General features: G+C 34.2%; 2 protein-coding genes across 13 annotated transcripts; both read right to left on the bottom strand.

The window, feature by feature from the left end:
• Window positions 1–233: 233 nt before the first annotated feature.
• Window positions 234–3,352, bottom strand: LOC141707106 (ethylene-responsive transcription factor RAP2-7-like). 2 transcript variants are annotated; one of them, XM_074510097.1, is made up of 9 exons: window positions 2,831–3,352; window positions 2,484–2,509; window positions 2,354–2,384; window positions 2,181–2,268; window positions 1,948–2,093; window positions 1,561–1,664; window positions 1,327–1,457; window positions 876–971; window positions 234–701 (listed from the first exon to the last, which is right to left on the bottom strand). In XM_074510097.1, the coding sequence occupies exons 1-9, from the start codon at window positions 3,196–3,198 to the stop codon at window positions 528–530; spliced, it is 1,164 nt and encodes a 387-aa protein (XP_074366198.1). In that variant the 5' UTR covers window positions 3,199–3,352; the 3' UTR covers window positions 234–527. The 2 variants fall into 2 exon arrangements, with proteins under 2 accessions (XP_074366198.1, XP_074366197.1); XM_074510096.1 differs by having other exon boundaries at window positions 1,327–1,466; window positions 2,831–3,349.
• Window positions 3,353–6,117: 2,765 nt separating this feature from the next.
• On the bottom strand, window positions 6,118–10,936 carry LOC141707104 (pentatricopeptide repeat-containing protein At3g24000, mitochondrial). 11 transcript variants are annotated; one of them, XR_012568979.1, is made up of 4 exons: window positions 8,754–10,936; window positions 7,604–7,940; window positions 7,369–7,465; window positions 6,118–6,355 (listed from the first exon to the last, which is right to left on the bottom strand). XR_012568979.1 is itself a non-coding variant. In XM_074510095.1 (1 exon), exon 1 carries the CDS (start codon window positions 10,836–10,838, stop codon window positions 8,856–8,858), a length of 1,983 nt encoding a protein of 660 aa, XP_074366196.1. In that variant the 5' UTR covers window positions 10,839–10,936; the 3' UTR covers window positions 8,490–8,855. The 11 variants fall into 11 exon arrangements, 1 of the variants encoding a protein (XP_074366196.1); XR_012568976.1 differs by lacking the exon at window positions 6,118–6,355 and having other exon boundaries at window positions 7,194–7,628; window positions 7,791–7,821; window positions 7,915–7,940; XR_012568972.1 differs by having other exon boundaries at window positions 6,120–6,355; window positions 7,369–7,940.
• Window positions 10,937–20,596: the final 9,660 nt, after the last annotated feature.

Below are 20,596 nucleotides of genomic sequence, written 5' to 3'. Positions count from 1 at the left end.
TAACGTTATTTGTTTGAAATATTGAACAGTTCCATTTTTAGTCGATGAGAACGCTCAATTTAGTTAGCGAGTAATGATCAAGGAAAAAAATGATTATTTTGAACAAAACAATATACATAAACCTCCAAAACAAAGCTTAAACATTTTGGAAAATCAAGGGAAACTGGTTATAATTCACATTCTCCACCATCTTTCCTGTAAAGTATAATGAGGTGCTGTGGTATCATAAAAAGTGTTGTAGGCAATAAGCCTGTCAAAGCTAGCTGTCTAATATAGCATATGTTTGCTTAAACTCTTCTAATTACATGAAGCCTGAAGGGATTTACACACACAAAATGGACAATGATTCTGAATCTTATAATATCTTGGCTGTTTCAGCACCTAGCTGTCTTTGCTAGCTAAGTGTTGAAGAAAAAATAATCACACTATGGCCTTATCAAAGAAGTTAACCTGCTTCGATTTTCTGACGGTAGTAAAAGGAAGTCTCGGTGTATTTGTGTTGGGAAAACAGAGCTTGCTTTGATTCATCAGTGATAGGAGGAAGGTTGAAATTTTCGGGTAGTGGTAGGGAATCCTGATGATGCTGCCGTAGAAAACAATGGCAAGGGGATGTCGATACCTTGGCTATTTCTTTGCCATACCCAGTTGGAGATTACACGTGAAGGAACAACTTGGACTTCCATATCCTTGACTGATGTTACCTGTTAAGAGTTAACAAAAAGTTGTTCCCGTCGTTGATGAGCATCGATGACGTATTATTGAATATCTGTGGATAAGCTTGTACTATTTTTGTTCAAGTTAAAAAACTGTATCTCTTGAAATAATAAAGATAAGAACAGTTTACTGTGTTTGTAGTTACAAAATTGAAAAACTACCTCATAGTTTGGTGACAAGCCAGGATGATTGACAGGCCAGGAGGGAAGATAGTAGTGTGTTTCTCTACCAGCAAGAGCAGGAGCAAACCTCTCAACCTATGAAATACAAGAAAAGAGATGTGGGACATAAGCTCGACCACCAGTATACTGAACTATAATTTACATAGAGAGATGGACATGGAAAGAGAGGGTTCATAGTGATCATTCGTTCCACAACATCTAAAAACCAAATGTGATGAACAAAATGACAGCAGAGTTCAGCAATAAAATGCTAGACTAACAAAATGGTAGGAATCTGGGCTCAGCCTAGGGGATATCCCTTTGCCCTTTTTTACCAAAGTTTGAGGAGGAGGTAAATGTAGTGTTCAAATTTCTTGAAAGACCTTTGCACAAAAAATAATAAATAATGATATAATCTCGAGTGTCCAAAAGAGATCATAGAACCCTTTACCTTGGTTCTTTTAACAGTCGACAAGTGAGATGCTACATCATGGAGGTACAAACTTCTGAAACTATTACTCTCTTTTTGATTATTAGAGGAAGGAGAAATCCAGAGGCTAAGGTCCAAATTGTGGTGCGTGTCTGCAGACTCTGCCCAAATAATGCAGGCATAGATTGTAAAAATGTTTTTCTACAAAAACATTACAGAACTAAGAAACACAACATAACATTCTAGTTAGCATACCTTGATTTCTGTTTGCCAAACTAATATTACCGTGACAAGTCTCGGGCACAAAATTCGTTTCTACTATGGGTCCATTACATTCAACGGCTGCTTTATTACAAGCTCTGGATCAGAAATTGAACATACATATGTATTCTTGTTAGAATATAAGATAAATAGAGCAAGCTAGACATTCGGTCAAAGCAGTATCAATATATGATGACAACATGTTGCAGCAACTATATAATCCAAGATAAATATACCTGTCAGTTTGCACTGTAATCCTCTACACATACAAGAAGAACGATAACTGAAGTATGTAGGGGTACTATTACACTATATTATTATCGGTAATATGTAGAAGAATATGAAACAAATGGTTATAGTTTCAGTTGCAGTGAATCTTACTTCTTCCCCAGAAACTGATCCATTTGAGTTCCCCATCGACTATTATTATGCAAAGTTACCCCTCTGTATTTTGAGCTACTCCGAGATAATACATTGTTCTGACGACGAAGTACCCGAACAAATTCTTCTTTCGTCAAGTCCTTTGTCTATAAAGAAATTTCATAAAAAAATTACACAAAAAGAATGACAAACAAAAGATCTAACAAAACTCGGAGAGTAATTTCAATCCTCACCTGCTTAATATCATCTTCATAGTCAGTTGCGGTGAAATTAATATCAGCACCAGGCCCCCGAAACTTAACAGCAGCACGATCGTAAGCCCTGCATTACAAATTCACATTACTCACAACTAAAGCAAATGACACGAAATTAAGATCCAAAACTAGCCAAGTAAATAAACACAAACCTGGCAGCGGCATGAGCAGTGTCAAATCCACCTAAAACAAATCAAGCAAAAACAAGACTCCATCAAAATTAGCCCTCAACAAAAACTAACTGCACTAAAAATTAATTACATTCTAAATTGAACATCTTACCTAAATAAACTTGTCGTCCGCAATCCCTGTAAAACAAAAATCAGAACACACATCCACAATTAATTCAACATATATTCCAAAATTTAGCTTGCAAAATATTCATCTCAGATATCAAACATAATATTCAAGTATAGTCTACTCTAATTTATCTGCATTCCACACGCTCACACACACATGTATCCTGCATATTAACTAATAAATGATTAACCTTAAAAAATAATTGAGTAATACATAAGACTCATTATCAAAAATTCATAATAACCTATATATTGTCGATAAATTAAAAATCTCGATAAATGAATAATCTCGATAAATTTAACCTCGAGTAAAGGTACAAGTAAATATACCAAATATGTGATTCCCAACGACCAGTCCTGCGATAAAAGGTAACACCACGAAACTGGGAGCTACGAGACCTTGGTCCTCGCCTGCTCTTGTTCAACCTCACCAACGGTGGCGGTGGAGGTGTAATCGCCCTGTGATCAAGCACAACCTGATTATCAACAGGCTCTGAAGCAACTGATAAGTTCAACCACTGTGAGTCCACGTGAAGCTGGTGAGTGGTGTTGTCAGTGTCTACTAGTGTAGTAGCTGGAAAAAGCTGCCGGGTTATCAACTGAAAAGGAGCATTAGGAGTGGTGTGAGATCCGTTGAGTACGGTGGAGTCGGAGGTAGATGTTTGAGGTGCTGTATCGTTCAGGTTCAGATCCAGCATAGTATTGCGTGTGGAGGGAGATGAAGAACAAAACAGATGAGAGAGAGTGAGAGAGAGCAGAGAGAGGAGAGAGAGATGTGACTAGGGAGAGAGAGAGAGAGAGAGAGAGAGAGAGAGAGAGAGTGGGGGCAGAGGGAGTGAGCAGAAGTATCTAGTATAAAGTAGGAGGGCTTTTGATATGAGGTGAGTTGCTTGCTTGCTTTGCTTGTTATTTATTCTTCCTTGTAAATTTTCCATTTATGTACACTATACTTCTCATCCCATGGTACATTTTGTCCTTACAAAACGTGACCGACTTGTGCTTGGAGACAAAACACTGAATCTTACTTCGAGCGGTAAATCGGTTCGTTTGGTGTATTTTCGTGTCGTGTAATTTCGTATTTCATGTACGTAAATATAAAATTCATATCTGACCCGAAATGATTTCGTATACCCATATATGAAATCCATATCCGATTTGAATCGTGTCATGTATTTTCCGTGTACTTTTCGTGTATATTAAATAATAAATTAACATATTATATATATACATATAATATATAAAAAAATCTATTTTAATGTATAATTTAATGAAATATGAAGAGTGTATATATAAATATATATAAATATATATATATTTGCGCAACAGCTACAAATGTTACGGTGTTTTCTTTGGTGGTGGCCCTAAATGTCATTTGAGGATTAAAATGGCGTCAAATATCATTTTAAAACGGTATATCGTGTAACGTTTATGCAAAACACATAAAACGGTATTTCGTGTAACGTTTTGACATTTTGATTTTTTTTATGCACAAAACGGTAGATAAAGTACCGTTTTGGTACAAAACGCTATTATGATGTACCGTTTTGAGCCACAACGCTACTTCAACTACCGTTTTGCACATTATAAAAAAATTAAAAAAAGAATAAAATACCAAAACGGCACACTGTGTACCGTTTTGCATTAAAAAAACAAAACGTAACACGAAGTACCGTTATGAAATGACATTTTGGCTATTATTTTCAAAAGTGACATTTTGGACCATTTAACTCTCAAAAATGACATTTTGGTTCATTCTTCGTTTTTTTCCTTTCATTTCAGCATGCAGAGTGTTTTAAACTTTTTAAATATAATTGAAACTCAATTAAGTAATAATCAATAAAATAATAATTTTATTAAAATAATATATTTTTAATTCCAATATAATAAAAATATTGTATTTAAACTTCCCTGATAAAATAATAACTCACTATATTAATATTTTTTCTAGATTATAACCATATTACTTGGAGAAAAAAAATTAACTATACGTGTCCAAGACATTTTGACAATAGACATTCAATTATAATTAATTTTATGCCTTTTTAATAAATAATAATAATAATATTTGTTACATATTTTAACCATTTGTAATATGAAAATTTGACATATATGAAAAAAGAAAACAAAAAATGAAAGCGTCACCCCCTTTTGAAAGAGCGGTAGTAGGAGGAGTATTTGGTAAAAAGATATTGAAGCGGTATAATCCGGTACAAACAGCCTTTGACCTAAATCTAACAAATGAAGTAGCGCCACGTAGAGAGACAAATCATTCTGCAGAGATATGGTAGTAGCCGTAGGGGGAGAATAGCTAGAAGTAGATAAGATACTCGTGGGGTGGGGGTGGGGGGATAAGAAAAAACATAAGCAACCACTTGCCTCTTTTAATCAAGTGACCATGTTGTTTCTATGATCTATTATGTACAGCCTACAACGTCGTACACTCTTCATCTGTCTTTGTCCTCACCTTCCCAATCAATGGCTAGGATCTTCCCCCTTCTATTTTCACAGTCCTTTCAAATTCTCTCGCTACCATAGATTAACCTTTTCCTATCTATACCATGCAAATCTCGATATGTAACCCTTACCTCGGGATAATAATCATGTGAAACATGATGGAGTACAGGGGTGCCGGGTTAGGAAACCCGACCGACTCAATCCCTAACCCCGGTCCTATTCGATACTAATTCAATTCAAACAAATTTATTAAAATTTAATTTTAATAAATTTAAAAATTATTAAAACCGACTTAAATTGCTTTAATTGAGATTTTCCATATAACCTATTCCTTCAAACCCGATCCCCGTTTTGTTTACACTTTTATTAAAACAATCTTAGTTGTTATTTCTAAAAAAAATGCATTATTTTTCAAAAATGTTAACATGCTTAGCACACAAATTACCATATTAATAGAACGTGGACAACAGTATTTCTGGGACAGAATTTGACCAAAATAAATGGCACGGAAAAAGTATTTTACCATAATGAGTTTTTTTTTAAAAACTATAAATGTACAAATACATACCTTAGTTGATATCCAACTAGGTGAAATATCATATAAATTGGTATACCCAACTGAAACCAACTAATATGGAAGTATTCAATCGACTAAAAATGATCACTTTTTTTTTCTGATTATTTTGGTTAATTTTTTAAAAAAAATGATTATTTTTTTCCTTTTTTCCGATTTCTTCCTATTCTCAACTTTGTTCTTAAAAGATAAGAAATATTTTTTTATTTTTGGGTAGTATCATTTCTAGCCTTTTTTGAAAGTAAAAAATAAAATAAGGAGTTTCTGTAACTCTTATTTATAATATGTTAAATTTGCAATACTACTTTGTTAACATCTTATTTGAATACTAAGAACCTGGTCTATTACCTATGTAATCCATGTTTGAATGATTAGAGAGTAGAAACCTTTCTGATGAATGATTCTCGTATGATCCAAAGTCGTATCCATATATGTAATAAATTCCCAATGTGATATAGATGTGTATGCAGCAACACATTCATTAGGTATGTTACAAGTTGCGACTACAAAAACAAATACATCTTTTTCGATCATTTATTAGGGCTCTCAAGTCTCACCCAACAGAATGAAACTTGTGTTAGATACAATAGTCAACTGCCATTTTACAAGATTTTTCAGACCGATGAAATGTAGCTTCAACAAATTAGAGTATTAGTACAATAAAGAATGGACGACCAAATAGGACTAAAGACCACAGGGGGTTGAGGAGATCAACTACTTGCAAATGGGCATTATTCGGTTGACAGTGACAGTGTCCTCTAAAGAAGCCTGCTCCTATTCTATCTTATCTACCGAGTCTCTCCCTCAAGGATCTCATGATTCTCGAACTAGGATAGTAGCAACAGAATTAGAATTTCATGCAATCCAGGCTGAATTGCCAGTAAATCTAGCTCTTGTATACTTGTTATGATTTGGCAAGATGAAAGAGTCTACTGTTTTTTAAATGTCATTCAAATTCAAGGCTGAAGCGCACAGGCTTGTCAGTAGTACACCCTTGTGTAGTGTGGTCAATTATCAATAAGTGCACTACAACTACATAACATAAAGAGACCCCAATATTAGCTTTTAGATAGGAAGAATGGACTTCTACCCCGTTGTTCTTTCCGAAAGGTCAACAAGACTATATTCAAACTTTAAAGGGAGTGAACTGTGAAGTAGTAATGACTTCAGCCCTGTACACTACGACCGTCAAATATCTTTCTATGATCTCTCGCATAAATAATTTTTTCCTATCCAAACTCGAGCAAATCTAATTAAAATTATTTGATAACCCCTATTGGCATAAAACGAAGTCTTAAGATCAGTAGATTACAGCTCAAAATGGGCAGGATAAAAAGAAACATAATAACTGTACGATCTCAACCAAAAGGAAGATAAGAATCTTATATGCAGATACTCACTAGAGAAAATATAGCAATACCTATAGGCTAGTAAGATACTACTGGTACAATGAAGAAGGGTCGGGATGTGTTAATCTGAACTTCTTCCAGTAAGAATTTTCAATTTCAGAGATTTTTGTACTAGGCCTTGTTCTTTACGGAAACTTTCCGGGAAACCATTGTTAACTTGCTATGGCATCTTGCTACTTAAGCAATCCTAACATCATAATACTCCAGTCTACTCATCTTCTGTTGGATATCTCAATAGGCAAGTTTGATCCTGGTTAATATTAGCATTTTATGTTCAATTTATACTTAAAGGAAGATGTACAAGGTAAATATGGCTGTGGTATAATTTTTGTTTGCCAAACTACTAGAATGTGACCAACAAATTAACATTTAGCATTAGTGACTACTAGTACAAAAAAGATGTTTATAGTTTCAGTTGCAATGAATCTTACTTCTTCCCCAGAACTGATCCATTTGAGTTCGCCGTCGCCCATCATCATGAAAAGTTGCTCCCTTGTATATTGAGCTATCCCATAATAATACACGGATCTGATAACGAAGTATGTAGACGAATTCTTCTTCAGTCAAGTTCTTTGTCTACAAAGCTAATGTAACATTTATTTTACACAACTTATAATATGATGACAAGCAAACGATCTGCAAGAAGTTGTGGGTCTCAATCCTTACTTGTTGAAGAGCTTCTTCATAGTCACTTGCAGTAAAAAAATTATCAGTGTCAGGTCCCTCGAACTTAACGGCAGCGAAATAATAAGCCCTTTGTCGACAAATTTAAGGTACTCAAAACAATAGCAGAACTGCAACAAGTGCAAAATAGAATTGAAATTTAAAACTAGACAATTAATTAGACTCCAACCTAGCGGCAATATGAGCAGTGTCAAAACCACCTACAACAAATAATGCAAATAATGCACCGTCAACATTTCCTCCTCAACAAGAACTAACTGCACTAAATATATATCACATTTAGAATCGCTTACCATAATAAACTTGTTTTCTGCAGTCCCTGTAAAACAAAACTCAGAACACAGTAACAGATTTGGTAATTAATTGAACAAAATATTTCATAAATTTATAGACAAACACGTTTACGGCGCATTCAATGATATGCTTGAATATATTCATATGTAATATATGATATACTTGAATATATTCATATGTAATATATACAAATATGTATAGCCACAATACCTACCGATCTGCAATTTACAAAATTTCAAATTAATATGGGTCACAAATTTAGAATAAGTTTTAAAAATAAAAATAACATATATCTACACAAAACTTTACACTGACTATATTTCAGGCGATAATCAGATTACTACAAGAACTTCATGCAATGTACTACTTTGCTTAACAAAATTACATAGTACAAAACATTTAGACTTTTCAATATTTGAGAAAGAAGCTTGAGGCCCAAAAAGGCTTTTAAACATATGTCAGCCTTAAGGTCCAAAGTCGAGGATCCATATTATTCTGATAGTGATTTTCCTATATCTCCTGAACTGAAGGAAAGTATTTGTTTGTAGTTCGCACCTTTGCTAATATAATAAGGTAAATCATAAGTTATGTTCTTCAATTTATATATAGTGAGATTTCAGATACCATGTTCTTAAAGTTAGTGAAATTTTCTTCAAAGAATATAAATTAATGAGGAATCAATGTAACATTTCAAGTCTCCTAACTTCATCACCGCTGACTAGCATCTCCACTTCTAACCTACCTCGGTTTGACACGCTTCACTGTTTCTCTTTATACACACTGCTTCCAAGTTCCAAATGGTTCAAGTTTCATACTTATGAAAGAATTTAAGGTGTACCTCTATCAAGAACCAGAATGAACTATCAACAAGTTTGAAACTCACAACTGTTGCCAAGCTGTCATTGCGTTTCTTTGTCGACAGGATATCAGGTATCAATAGCTACCAATAGTCACCACATGAACAGAAACCATCAGAGAAATGGTGAAAGCGGTTAGTATCTCTCAGGATGATTTCCCTCTCCACCAACTTTGATACAAATTTGAATGCTGAATGGCAATCACCGCACACTCTAATGTTCTTTTTAATCCGAATGGTTGATCCATCAGGAGTGTTAAGTAGTGCAAAAGCTAGCGCCAACTTTTCGCTATGGTATTGCAATTTCGCTTCACGCTCTTGCTGGTCCACAAACAAAAGCACGTGACTAGGATCTGGTACATACCCAATTTTCTTAATTTCTTGACTAATCTTTTCCCACATCCTGAAGATTTCTTCTCTTTGTGGGTGGGTATCATCATTGGCCAGAAACATATGGACAGCATTCTCAATCTCTACCCAGCTACAAGCAGGTTCTTTCTTCACCCCTCTCTCTCTCATTGCTTTTCTCGCTTTAGCAGCTTCTTCCCATCTACCAGCAGAGGCATAGATATTGTACAAGATTATATGAGGTCCTGAATCATTAGGATCAAGTTTAAAAACTTGCTCAGCAGCATAAGCACCCAACTCAGCATTCTTATGCATCCTACAAGCCCCTAGTAGCGCTTTCCAGACTGCTGCATCAGGTTCGATTGGCATATTCCTTATAAACATTTCTGCTCGATGGAAATCACCTGCTCGACCAAGTAGATCAACAACAGTCACATAGTGAGTGGTATCTGGTTCAATGTCGTACTTTTTCATCAAACTAAAATAATGCTCGCCCTGCTCTAGAAGACCAGCATGACTGCAAGCAGTGAGAACACAGAGGAAAGTAATAGCATTAGGTTTAATTCCAATTTTTAGCATTTTCTTAAAGTATCTAATAGTTTCCCTCCCGCGTCCATGCTGTGCACATGCAGTCAGAAGGGAATTCCAAGAAACAACATCCCGTTTCACTAGTCTATCAAAAACTTTTATAGCATCAGTAATACTCCCCGATTTTGAATACATATCAAGAAGAGTGTGGCCAACAAAAGCAACAAGCTTTATCCCCGACTTTATCATATGTGCATGAACCCACTTACCCTGTTCTAAAGCTCCAATATTTGCGCACGCACTAAAAACACTAGAATAAGTAAAATGTGTCGCCTTAAAATCCTCCCTCTGCATCTCCTTAAAAACCCGAACAGCACTCTCCCCCTCTCCTCTCCTCGCATGCCCAGAAATCAAAGCGTTCCACGAAACATCATTCTTACTCGCCAACCCACGAAAAACCCTCTCCCCGTCCTCCATCAACCCACACCTCACATACATATCAACAAGCGCACTCCCCACATAAACATTCCCATCATACCCACACTTCAAACAAAACCCATGAATCTGCCTCCCCTCTCTCCCACTCCCCATCCCCCCAGCAGCCTTAACCAAACTCGAAAACGTAAAATGATTCGGCTCCAACCCCACACTCAAAAACTCCAGAAACAACCTCAACGCCTCCTCATACCTCTCGTGTTGCGAAAACCCCGTAATCAACGCAGTCCAAGTAACCACATCTCTCACAGGAATTTCATCAAACACCTTCCGTGCATCCTCCAAACACCCAAATTTCGCATACATATTCACCACACTATTCAACACCGCCTGATAATCCCTAAACCTAGACCTCAACAAATGTTCATGCACAACTTTCCCCTCTTTAATTCTCCCCAATTTAGCACACTCATTCAATAACTTATTATAAAGACTAGCATCTAATTTAATCGACCCAGAATCAATTAACTCAAGAACTCTAAGCCCACCATCATGGGTCTTGTGTAAAAGATCTTTATCTTGAATAATACAAGATGAATCAAATGATAAGTCTTGTTGTTCTTCATTTTCTGATGTGTATGTATTTGTTATATTTGCAGCTGAAGATGTTATAAATCTTGAAGTTAATAGTAAAAGAGAGTTTGCATTGTGTAATATGGGTTTTATTTGTACGTATCGTCGTGTGTATATATTCATGTATGCAAGGTGAAGCTCAGATGAGCAGACACTCAGGAGGATAGATGGGGCGATTCAGGTGAGATCCAATGCATCAAGGGGAGAAAATGTTGGAAGCAAACTCAAATCTTTGCCTATTTATATGTTTCGATTTTTTAATAAAATAGTTATTTTGTATATAATTTATATGTTTATTATAAAAATGTAAAATATACAAATTTATTATAAATCTAATTAAAATATATTTCTATAAATATAAGCATATTTGAGGCTTTGAAGTTTTATAAAGTTAAAAGAAAATATAATTATTTAATTTTTCAAAAATTGTATAAAGCTAAAAGAAAAGATAATTATATAATATAATTATATAATTATAATATAACTATAATTATTTTTGTATTTAATGACAATGTTTTCGAAGTGATTGTTCACTTTTTGGAACTTTATTTATATAATATAATTAATGGGTAATCTCGAGGTATACGTTGGGATGTGCAGTGTTTGAGACATCACATCATTGCATTTTTTTTAGATACAGGGGTCGGGGGTCGGTGTGTTGTGGGTGTTTCATTGATATTGGCTATTTCCTTAACAAAAATATACATCATATTCATCTTGTTCGGGTGGATTTCTGAAGAAAAACGAGTGATTTGTGACAGTCATTTCGGTATTATATCTTATATTTTATTTATTATTCTTAATTTTATGAGTCATTTATTGTGTTTATTTAGTGTTTCTTGTTCTTGTAAGTGGAGTAATTTGATTGACGGTAACCTCAAGTAGCGGTGTTTTGGAGAGTAGAGGGAGAAATAATGAAAGGCATATGTCATAGCCTATTTGTTTATTCGAGAATTTAACTCAACTCAAATAAGAATGTAACAAGTAAATAGTGGTTCTATCATCAAAGAGATCTCTCAAAGTAACATCCGTCAAAGGATTAAGAAACATTGTTCATCTACAGACTTGAGGAATTAACTCACTGTAAGAAGTTCAAAAAATTGATCAAGCCTTAGTGATATAAATCAAGATTGTGGATTTAATCAAGTGTCGGAGATCTTGTCAGGGTATCAGATAATTACAGGGATTTAATCTGAAGAAAATCAAGTTATCAAAGTCAAGACATGAAGAAACATCACGGAAGTTAGTCACTCATGAAACAGACAGTATATCGAGTGTCAACATTGAAGTGGTGGAATTGATTCATAATTTTCAGTGATTTTTAGAAGATCTTCAGAAGAGTGGTTGCTGTTCAAGAGTAGTATTAATTCTCTATTAATTAATTAAGTCATATAGTTTAATTAAGAAAATAAATTATATCTGCAAAGATTAATTTATTTATTAATTGAATTAATTGATTAATTAATTCTGAATTAATATTATGGATTTTCAGAATTGATTTTGAATTTATATTCAATATTAATTCAGCATGACAATCAATTGACTGGTATGACAATCAGATTGTCATACCGAAAGTCATACTAATTCATATTGATTGTCATACCGAAAGTTCTAATAGCTATGGGATTGTCTTGCCAGTTCAAACAATTGTCTCACCGATTGTCATGCTAGTTCAAGCAATTGTCATACATATTGTTTTGCTAGTTCAAAAGGTTGTCTCACCGAAAGTCATGCCAATTCTCATATGGTTATACTAGTTCAAGTGGATTATGTTGATTGAATTATAAAAGACAGAAGCAGCAGATCATTCAACCAATCAATTACTCAAGAACAAACAAAGCAGCAGCCGAACAAAACATTTCATCTCTTCACTACTGCACTTCAAGATTATCAATTTCTAGTTTTAAAGTTAAATCCAAACCACTAGAAATCATTCTCTTGTTCTTGTATAACTATCTAGCGGATCAAAATCCCTAGAACTTAATCTCAAATTGCTTTTAGCATTTGATCTTTTTATTGCAAAAATAGAAAAAGTTCATGTCAAATTTATTCTAGATTTGTAATAATTTATTTGAGATTAATCCCTTGTAAACGATACCGTTGTTATAACACCTTTCAAGTTTAATAATAGTTTTATTTAACTTGAATTTTGTTTCAATTTTTTATTTCGCATTAAATTCGATTAAACGGTATAGTTTGTATTCAACCCCCCTCTTCTACAAACATATTGGGACCTAACAAATAGGGAGGTCATTGATTCTATGTTTAGGGTAGGTTCTTTGAATGGAGGTACTCTTACTCAAAAGTTTATGAAACTTGTAGATGGGTTAAAGAAAATACATATTGATGCAGATTGTGTGCAAGAGACCAAGTGTAAGGGTTTTAAGACAAAGGAAGCAAGTGAATTTAAATTATGGTATTCAGGGTTGTAACCACTAGAATTGGTGTTGGTATTATGTTGCGTACACAATTGAGGAATAATGTGGTGGAGGTGAATCCAATTAGTGATAGGGTGATGATGATTCAACTGGTTGTGGATATTATGGTTGTTAATATTGTTAATGCCTACGCTCCACATATTGGTTTGGGAGATGAGGAGAAAAAATACTTATGGGATTGTTTAGATGATTTAGTTCGTACAATAATGTTGTGCAAGACATACATGTATAATAACAAGATAAAGTTACATTAACAACCTTAAGATTAAGTTGTCTGATAATCAGTATTTGTATTCTGTAATTGTATTTATTGAGTCTGTAAAAATATTTAGAAGATTAGTTTGGGAAATTTTTCTGTGAACAGTTCCAAGCTAAGGAATAAAACTCTGGAAGAAGATTAAGTCTTGATCATGTCTTAGAGAAAAAGATGTAGAAGCTTGGAGTTGAATAATACTATTCTATGAAAAATATTTTAACTCACAGATCAAGGTTTATTGAGAAGTCCTAAATGACTTGTAGAGAAGTCCAAAATGACTTATAGAGAAGTCTTAGGGATATCGACAAGTCAAATGAAGATGTAGAGAACTACAAATATCGACAAATCAATTCTGCATGTAGAGATCTCAAAGATATCGACAAGTCAAATGAAGATGTAGAGAACTGGAGATATCAACAAGTCAATTCTGCATGTAGAGATCTCAAAGATATCGAAAAGCCAAATTTTCATGTAGAGAACTTAAGATATCGACAAGTCAAAAGCTTATATCGAGAACTAGAGATCTCGATAAGTCAATTCACATATGGTGAACTGGAGACCTCGACAAGTCAAATATACCTATAGAGAACTCAGAGATGTCGATAAGTCATTATACTTATCGATATGTCACTTCTTTATAGAACAAATGAAGATCTCGACATACTATCTCTAATTCAGAATACAAACAAGTTCAATATTCAAGATTATCAATCAAAAAACAATTCATTCACTGAATTGGAAAGTCTACAAAAGTAGCTTGAAGAATACAAGATCAAGGGCCAAGATTCACTGGACAAAGGGTTGTCACAGACCTGCAAGATTCTGCACCGAAAAGAAAATAGACATGGTTGATTTAGAAATTGGTTGAGTACATTTTAGTGCAAGTTTTTGTAAACCTGTGTTGCTATTCTATAAAGCATGCACGGGTACTTAGTTCACGGAAACAAACATATCTAGATTTTCTTGTATTTTATCAAGATGGAAGCTGAGTTCTTATTGTCTTAAGAACACAAATTTGTAGTAAGATAAACTTAATTAATATAATTAAGTGAGTTTTTGATATTATGTATTTTGTGTGTTTTTGTGATACATTGTATCTCTACAAATATTATCTGCTTTGTTCACCATAATCCAAAGAGTATAAAAATAAAAAAAATCCTAAAAATACATTCACCCCCCCCTCTGTATTACATTTCTAAGCATTCAATATCTAACAAGTGGTATGAGAGCAAAATCTGAAACTAAACGGATAAAGATCTTGGAAGAATGAGTGCTCAAAAGATAAGTAGTATCAAGATACCATCCTTTGACAAAGCCAATTGCATACTTTGAAAAAAAAAGATGTTGTTGTTCATAAGAATGGCAAATCCCATGTACATTCAAATTCTTAAGAATGGACCTTTCATCCCTATGGAAAGACTTCCTGAGTCTACTGATGGAGATATAGTTATACCAGCTCACTTTGCCCCTAAAGACCCTACAACATACGCAGATTCTGAAAAAGAAAAGGTCTCACTAGATTGTGGCTTGCAGTTAACTGATTGAATCACTTGACAATGTAATTTACAACAACATTGTCAGCTGTGACACAGCCAAAATATTTGGGAGAAAATTGAAATTATGTGTGAGGGTACAAAGGAAGTCAGGTCAAATCAAAGGAGAATACTGGTGTCTTAGTATGAGGGATTCATGGCTAGACCTGAAGAAAGAATTACTGAAATTTTTGAAAGAATCAACAAATTGATTTTTTTTGACAAATAAGGTTTATAGCCTTACAAATGAGTATATGTTCTCATAAATTCTCGGGGTGAGCGAGGATCGAACCCAGTACCTGGGACAAAAGAGGATAAAATCTTAACCAATTGTGTTATCCAACCGTGCTCGAATCAACAAATTGATTAATGACTTGCAACTTCATGATAAATATTATGAAGCTGAGGAGCTTAATCTAAATTTTTTGTTTGCCCTTCCTGACCATATTGAACAAAAGATATCTGCTATTAGAGAAGGGAGAGACTTAAGTAGAATGAAAGTGGAGGTCTTATATGGAATTTTTGAAAACATATGAGTTTGAGATGTTGCAGAGAAAGTCATTGAAGGCAAACCAAGGACATGTAGTTGATGGATCTACTGCCTTGATAGTAAATGACATCACAATGCTTGAAGATGAATAAGAAGCTCAAACTTCAGTCACTCATGTTGTTGAGCAAAAGAACAAGGAACCCCAGAAACAAGTCATATTGGAGGTGGAAGAGGATCAGTATTATACCCTGGATGAGCTAGATGAGATGGATCAATCAATGGCTTACCTTGCTAGAAAATTTTCTAACATTAGGGAGAAAAATCCAAAGTACTTTAAGATCAAGGGACAAACCTCAAACAACTACAACTAGAAAGGAAAAACTCAGTACAACTCGGGTGGAAAAGGTGGCTACAAAACTGGATCTGTTGACGGATCAAAAATTAGGTGCTACAACTGTGATGAGTTGGGTCACTTTGCAACTGAGTGTTGGAAGCCAAAGAAAGTGAAGAAGGACAAAGCCTATTTAGAGTTGGAAGCAAAGTATGAAGCTCTCTTGAGAAAATAACATGGAAAAGTTTACATAGCTGAAGGCAAGAGTTGGGATGACACTAATGAAGATGATGATAATGAATAATTTGGAAATTATTTACTCATGGTTTTAGAGCAAGGAGAATCATCCTCATCAAAATCAGAGGTACCAATTTTAACCATAATTGATTTAAATACAAGCCAATATAAAGAATCTGTTAAAAAAGATGAGTATAGAGATGTTTCACATTCACACAAGCATGATAACAGCAGCTACTGAGGAAGTTAGTAGACTGTCAAAAATCAATGAGAAGCTTGAAATTGAAAAGCAAGAGTTGGAGTTGAATCTTGTTGGGCTTGAAATAGTCAAGCAAGAAAATGATAATCTGAAAAACAAGCTCAAGTGTGCAAGTGAAATTGAAGCAGTGTTGAGGGAAAAATTGGAAAAGAATGAAGTAAAATTCAAGTCCTTTAAAAATGCATCTCAGTTGGTTGGACAATACCATGATAAAAATAAACCATGTGCTAATATAGCTATTGGTTTGGACTATGATGCCTTGAACAGAAACAAGAAAAATGAAGGTGATAAAGGAAAAGAAATTGCAGATCAAGATATCCCAGTCATGCTAAGAAAAGTTAATGCACCTTTGTTCACGGCATGTGAGGTTAATTTTAGTGAGGTTGAATTGGTCATCAAGCAAGAACTTGTAGATGAAGACATGGAAAAGAAAGATGCGAAAACCACTCCTAAAAATGAAACTGAAAAAAACCAATAGTCAATCAAGTTATCAAGACACCAACCAAGGAGGTAAAAACTGAGAATGTTGGCAGAAAGAAAAAGAACATGAATGGAAATATAATTGTAAACAAGAGCAACAACTATGCCTATGTTGTAGATGTTCCAAGAAAGAAATATAAAAAATGTGGCTCAACAAATCATCTAACTCACCTTTGTAAAAAGGCTGTTAGTGAGCCAAAAGCAGGAGCATACAAATACAGTGAGGCAGTGGCTGAGGATCCCTATTCATTCTGTGATAGATTTGATTGCATTTCTTGTAATATAAAAGTGATGACAAGCTGTCATAAATTGAGAGTAGATATCAAAGAAGTTAATCTTGGATCTACAGCTAAAAAGGAAAATAAAAATTAATCAATAAACATTGTTCTTTTTGAATCATCAAATTCTACTCCTCCAACTTCTGTGAAAAAAGAAGAAAGTACCAAACACTGCTTGGGTAGTTAAACATACTTAATCCTCATTATGTGCAGGGAAAGATGAAAAGAGTCATATGGATCATTGACATCAGATGCTCCAGACATATGACATGTGATAAGGCCATGCTATCACAATTTGAGGAGATGGCTGGCCCATTGATGACTTTTGGAGACAACATCAAAGGATTTACAATGGGATATGGCAAGCTAGTTTCAGTAAATGTTGTCATAGATGATGTAGACTAGTTGCTGGACTTGAAGTAAATCTTTTAAGTGTTAGCCAATTTACTGACAAGGGATTCAATGTGAATTTTGAAAAAGAAGACTGTTTAATTATCAGCAAGAAGACTGGTAAAATTGCTTTGAAAGGAGTAAGAAAATAAAGCTTGTTGGTTGCAGATCTAAGTTCAGCAAACAAGGATGTAATTTGTTACTTCTATACCAAGGCATCCATTGAGAAAAGCAAGTTGTGGCACAAGAAACTCTCTCACCTGAACTATAAAGCAATTAATACCTTGGTGAAAAAGGAATTAGTGAGAGACATGCCAAATTTGGAATTACTCAAGATGAAGTTTATGAGGCCTGTCAAAAAGATAAAATGAAGAGGTCCAGTCACAAGAGTAAAACTGTGAATTCCATAAGTGCACCCTTGTAACTTATTCACATGGACCTGTTTGGACCAATTAATGTCTTATCTATTTAAAAAGAAATCTGCACTGGTGATGATGGATGACTACTTAAGGTATACATGGATAGAATTTATGCATTCAAAGGATGAAACTCCACACATCATTATTGAACACATAAAGAAAGTTAAAAAACAGGCTGAAGATCAAAACTGTGTAAAAAGATTAAGAAGTGATAATGGCACAAAATTCATATGTACATCATTGAGTGAATTTTGCAAAGACAAAGGCATTGTTCAAGAATTTTCAGCTGCAAGAACACCTCAACAAAATGGTGTAATTGAGAGGAAACATAGAAATTTAGTTGAAGCTGCTAGAACAATGTTGCAAGATGCCAATTTGCCAACAAATGTTTAGGAAGAAGCTATGAACACTGCATGCTATACTCAAAACAGATATTTGATTAATAAAAACCTTGGAAAAACACTGATGTGAATCGCTCCATAGAGAAAGGAAAAACAAAAAAAGAAAAGGGATAAGAGAAGAAAAAGATATTTTAAAAGAACACAATCAATCTAGAAATGTGAACTTTGAATCTCAAATTACTTAGATCAATCCAGAAACTAAGTAATTCGAATCTAACCTTCAAAACAATCCAGTAATTGAAGTTTAGAGGAAAGAAAAACTACTCATAGTTTATCTCAAAACACAAGTTTTATATCATCCATTGTCTGTCTTAAAAGATTACATAAGAGGGGTATTTATTGGTTTAGACAATAACCCAAACCTAATAGGATTCCAAGAAAAATTCAATATCAGCTTGAATTAGCCATTATCTGAATCCTTCCAGGAAACAAATTTAAAAACCAAACCCGAATAGAAAAAAGCCAAAAACCAAATCCAAATAGGAAAATAAAATCCTAAATGCTTAAAACAAGAAAAATCCTTTCAAGTGAAAGGTAAAAATTTGCAAGAAAAATTCAAATTAATTATTATATAATAATCAGCTACTTGTCCAACTTCATGCATCGCTCCTTTATTCCTTGTTGTCCAAGTAAGCTACATAATCCATGTTTGTATCCTCTCCAATTGAACATCACCACAAGTACGCATAACCAAATCCAAATCAACAGATTCATTCCTTGATCCTCATCATTTTCCTCTCCTTTGAAGAAAACTCATCCTCGAGTTCTAAAGTATTTAAGAGTAAGCACATAACGAGATGATTTTTCGTCGAACTTGAGAGTGTTGAATTGCAATTCATGACCAATATCTTAGGAAGTAAACTCGAAATAATAATATAGTTTGTTGAGATAGGTGCATTCAACAAGTTCTCTACCCCTAGAAAATCAATGTGTTCCGCCATGATATTGTTATTTTCTTCGCACACAACCTCATTAGTTTGAAAAATCTCTGCTAGCACCTCTTTCTCTTCAACCACATCGTTACACATAAATTTAGACGCGTCTATTAGATCTTCTTCAATAATCAAGATTTTCTCAATATATGACATGCTTTCTTCATGCTTCTCTGTCATAGCTTCTTTTGGAACTTTTTCCTCTTTTGCAATAGTACTTGGTGTAATCTCAACTAGCACCATACAATCAACAAGCAAATTAACATCATTCATTGCATTAGCAGATGTTTCTTCTTCTTCTTCTTCCATGTTTGCTACCTCCTCTTGAGTTTGTTGAGAAAGATCAAACCTTTGAAAAGTATGCTTCTGATTCTTCGTTTGCTCATCTTGTTGATAATTTTCAAATTTCAAAGCTATATTGCAGACATCTTTTTAAAAAGATATATGGACTTGATTTAACCTTTTGATGAATATGCAAATTCAATCCACGAATAAATCTTCCAATCTTCATTGTTTCGGTCTCCTCCAAGTCACAAATAAGGCGCAATCTCTCAAATTCAGAAGTATACTCAGAAACACTTATAATACCTTGGCACATGGATGTCATCTTTATTATGCATTCTAATTTATAATCCAAAGGATATATTATGCACAAAGTTTCTTCTTCAAAGATGTCCAAGTCATAATCTTTTCTTTTTTAGATCTAACTCTTTTTGCGTTTAGATTATCAAACCACAAACCTGCTTTCTTTGTAAGTTTAAGCACTGCAATCTTGAATATTTTCATCTCAGTCTAACCTGTATAAGCATAAATCTTGTCGACTTGTGTAACCCATTCAACAAAATCTTTTGTTTACCCAAACCTATAAAATAACCGAGCTCTATAACGGGATCATAGACTTCATCACTATATTTCACCTTAATTAAAATTTTATACAATGCATCAAACCTTGATTCCGTTGAATTAGCTAGCTTTTGAGTATGTTTATCAATCTTATCCAATTTTACAAGTAATTTTCTGAGCAATTCATCCAAAACCATAGGAAATCACAAAAAAAATCTGGTGAAGAGTACCCGTCAACAGTGCAGATGAGCAGTGCCCGTGAACAGTGCCGATGAACAGTGCTCGTGAACAGTACCTCGTGAATAGTAACTTGCGAAAAATACTCGTGAATAGTGATTTTTTTGTAACCTAGATCTCCCAACAATTAAAAAATTGGAGAAAAAACCTTGGCTCTTGATACCAAATTGATGTGTATCGCTCCACAGAGAAAGGAAAAACAAAAAAAGAAAAGGGATAAGAGAAGAGGATATTTTAAAAGAATACGATCAATCCAGAAACTTGAACTTTGAATCTCAAATTGCTTAGATCAATCTGGAAACTAAGTAATTCAAATTTAACCTTCAAAACAATCCAGTAATTGAAGTTTAGAGGAAAG

The sequence above is a fragment of the Apium graveolens genome, chromosome 2 (genome assembly GCF_009905375.1).
Source record: "Apium graveolens cultivar Ventura chromosome 2, ASM990537v1, whole genome shotgun sequence".
Classification (NCBI taxonomy): Eukaryota; Viridiplantae; Streptophyta; class Magnoliopsida; order Apiales; family Apiaceae; genus Apium; species Apium graveolens.
Note: the sequence above shows the minus strand (reverse complement) of the source record. Positions and strands in the feature narration are given on the sequence as shown.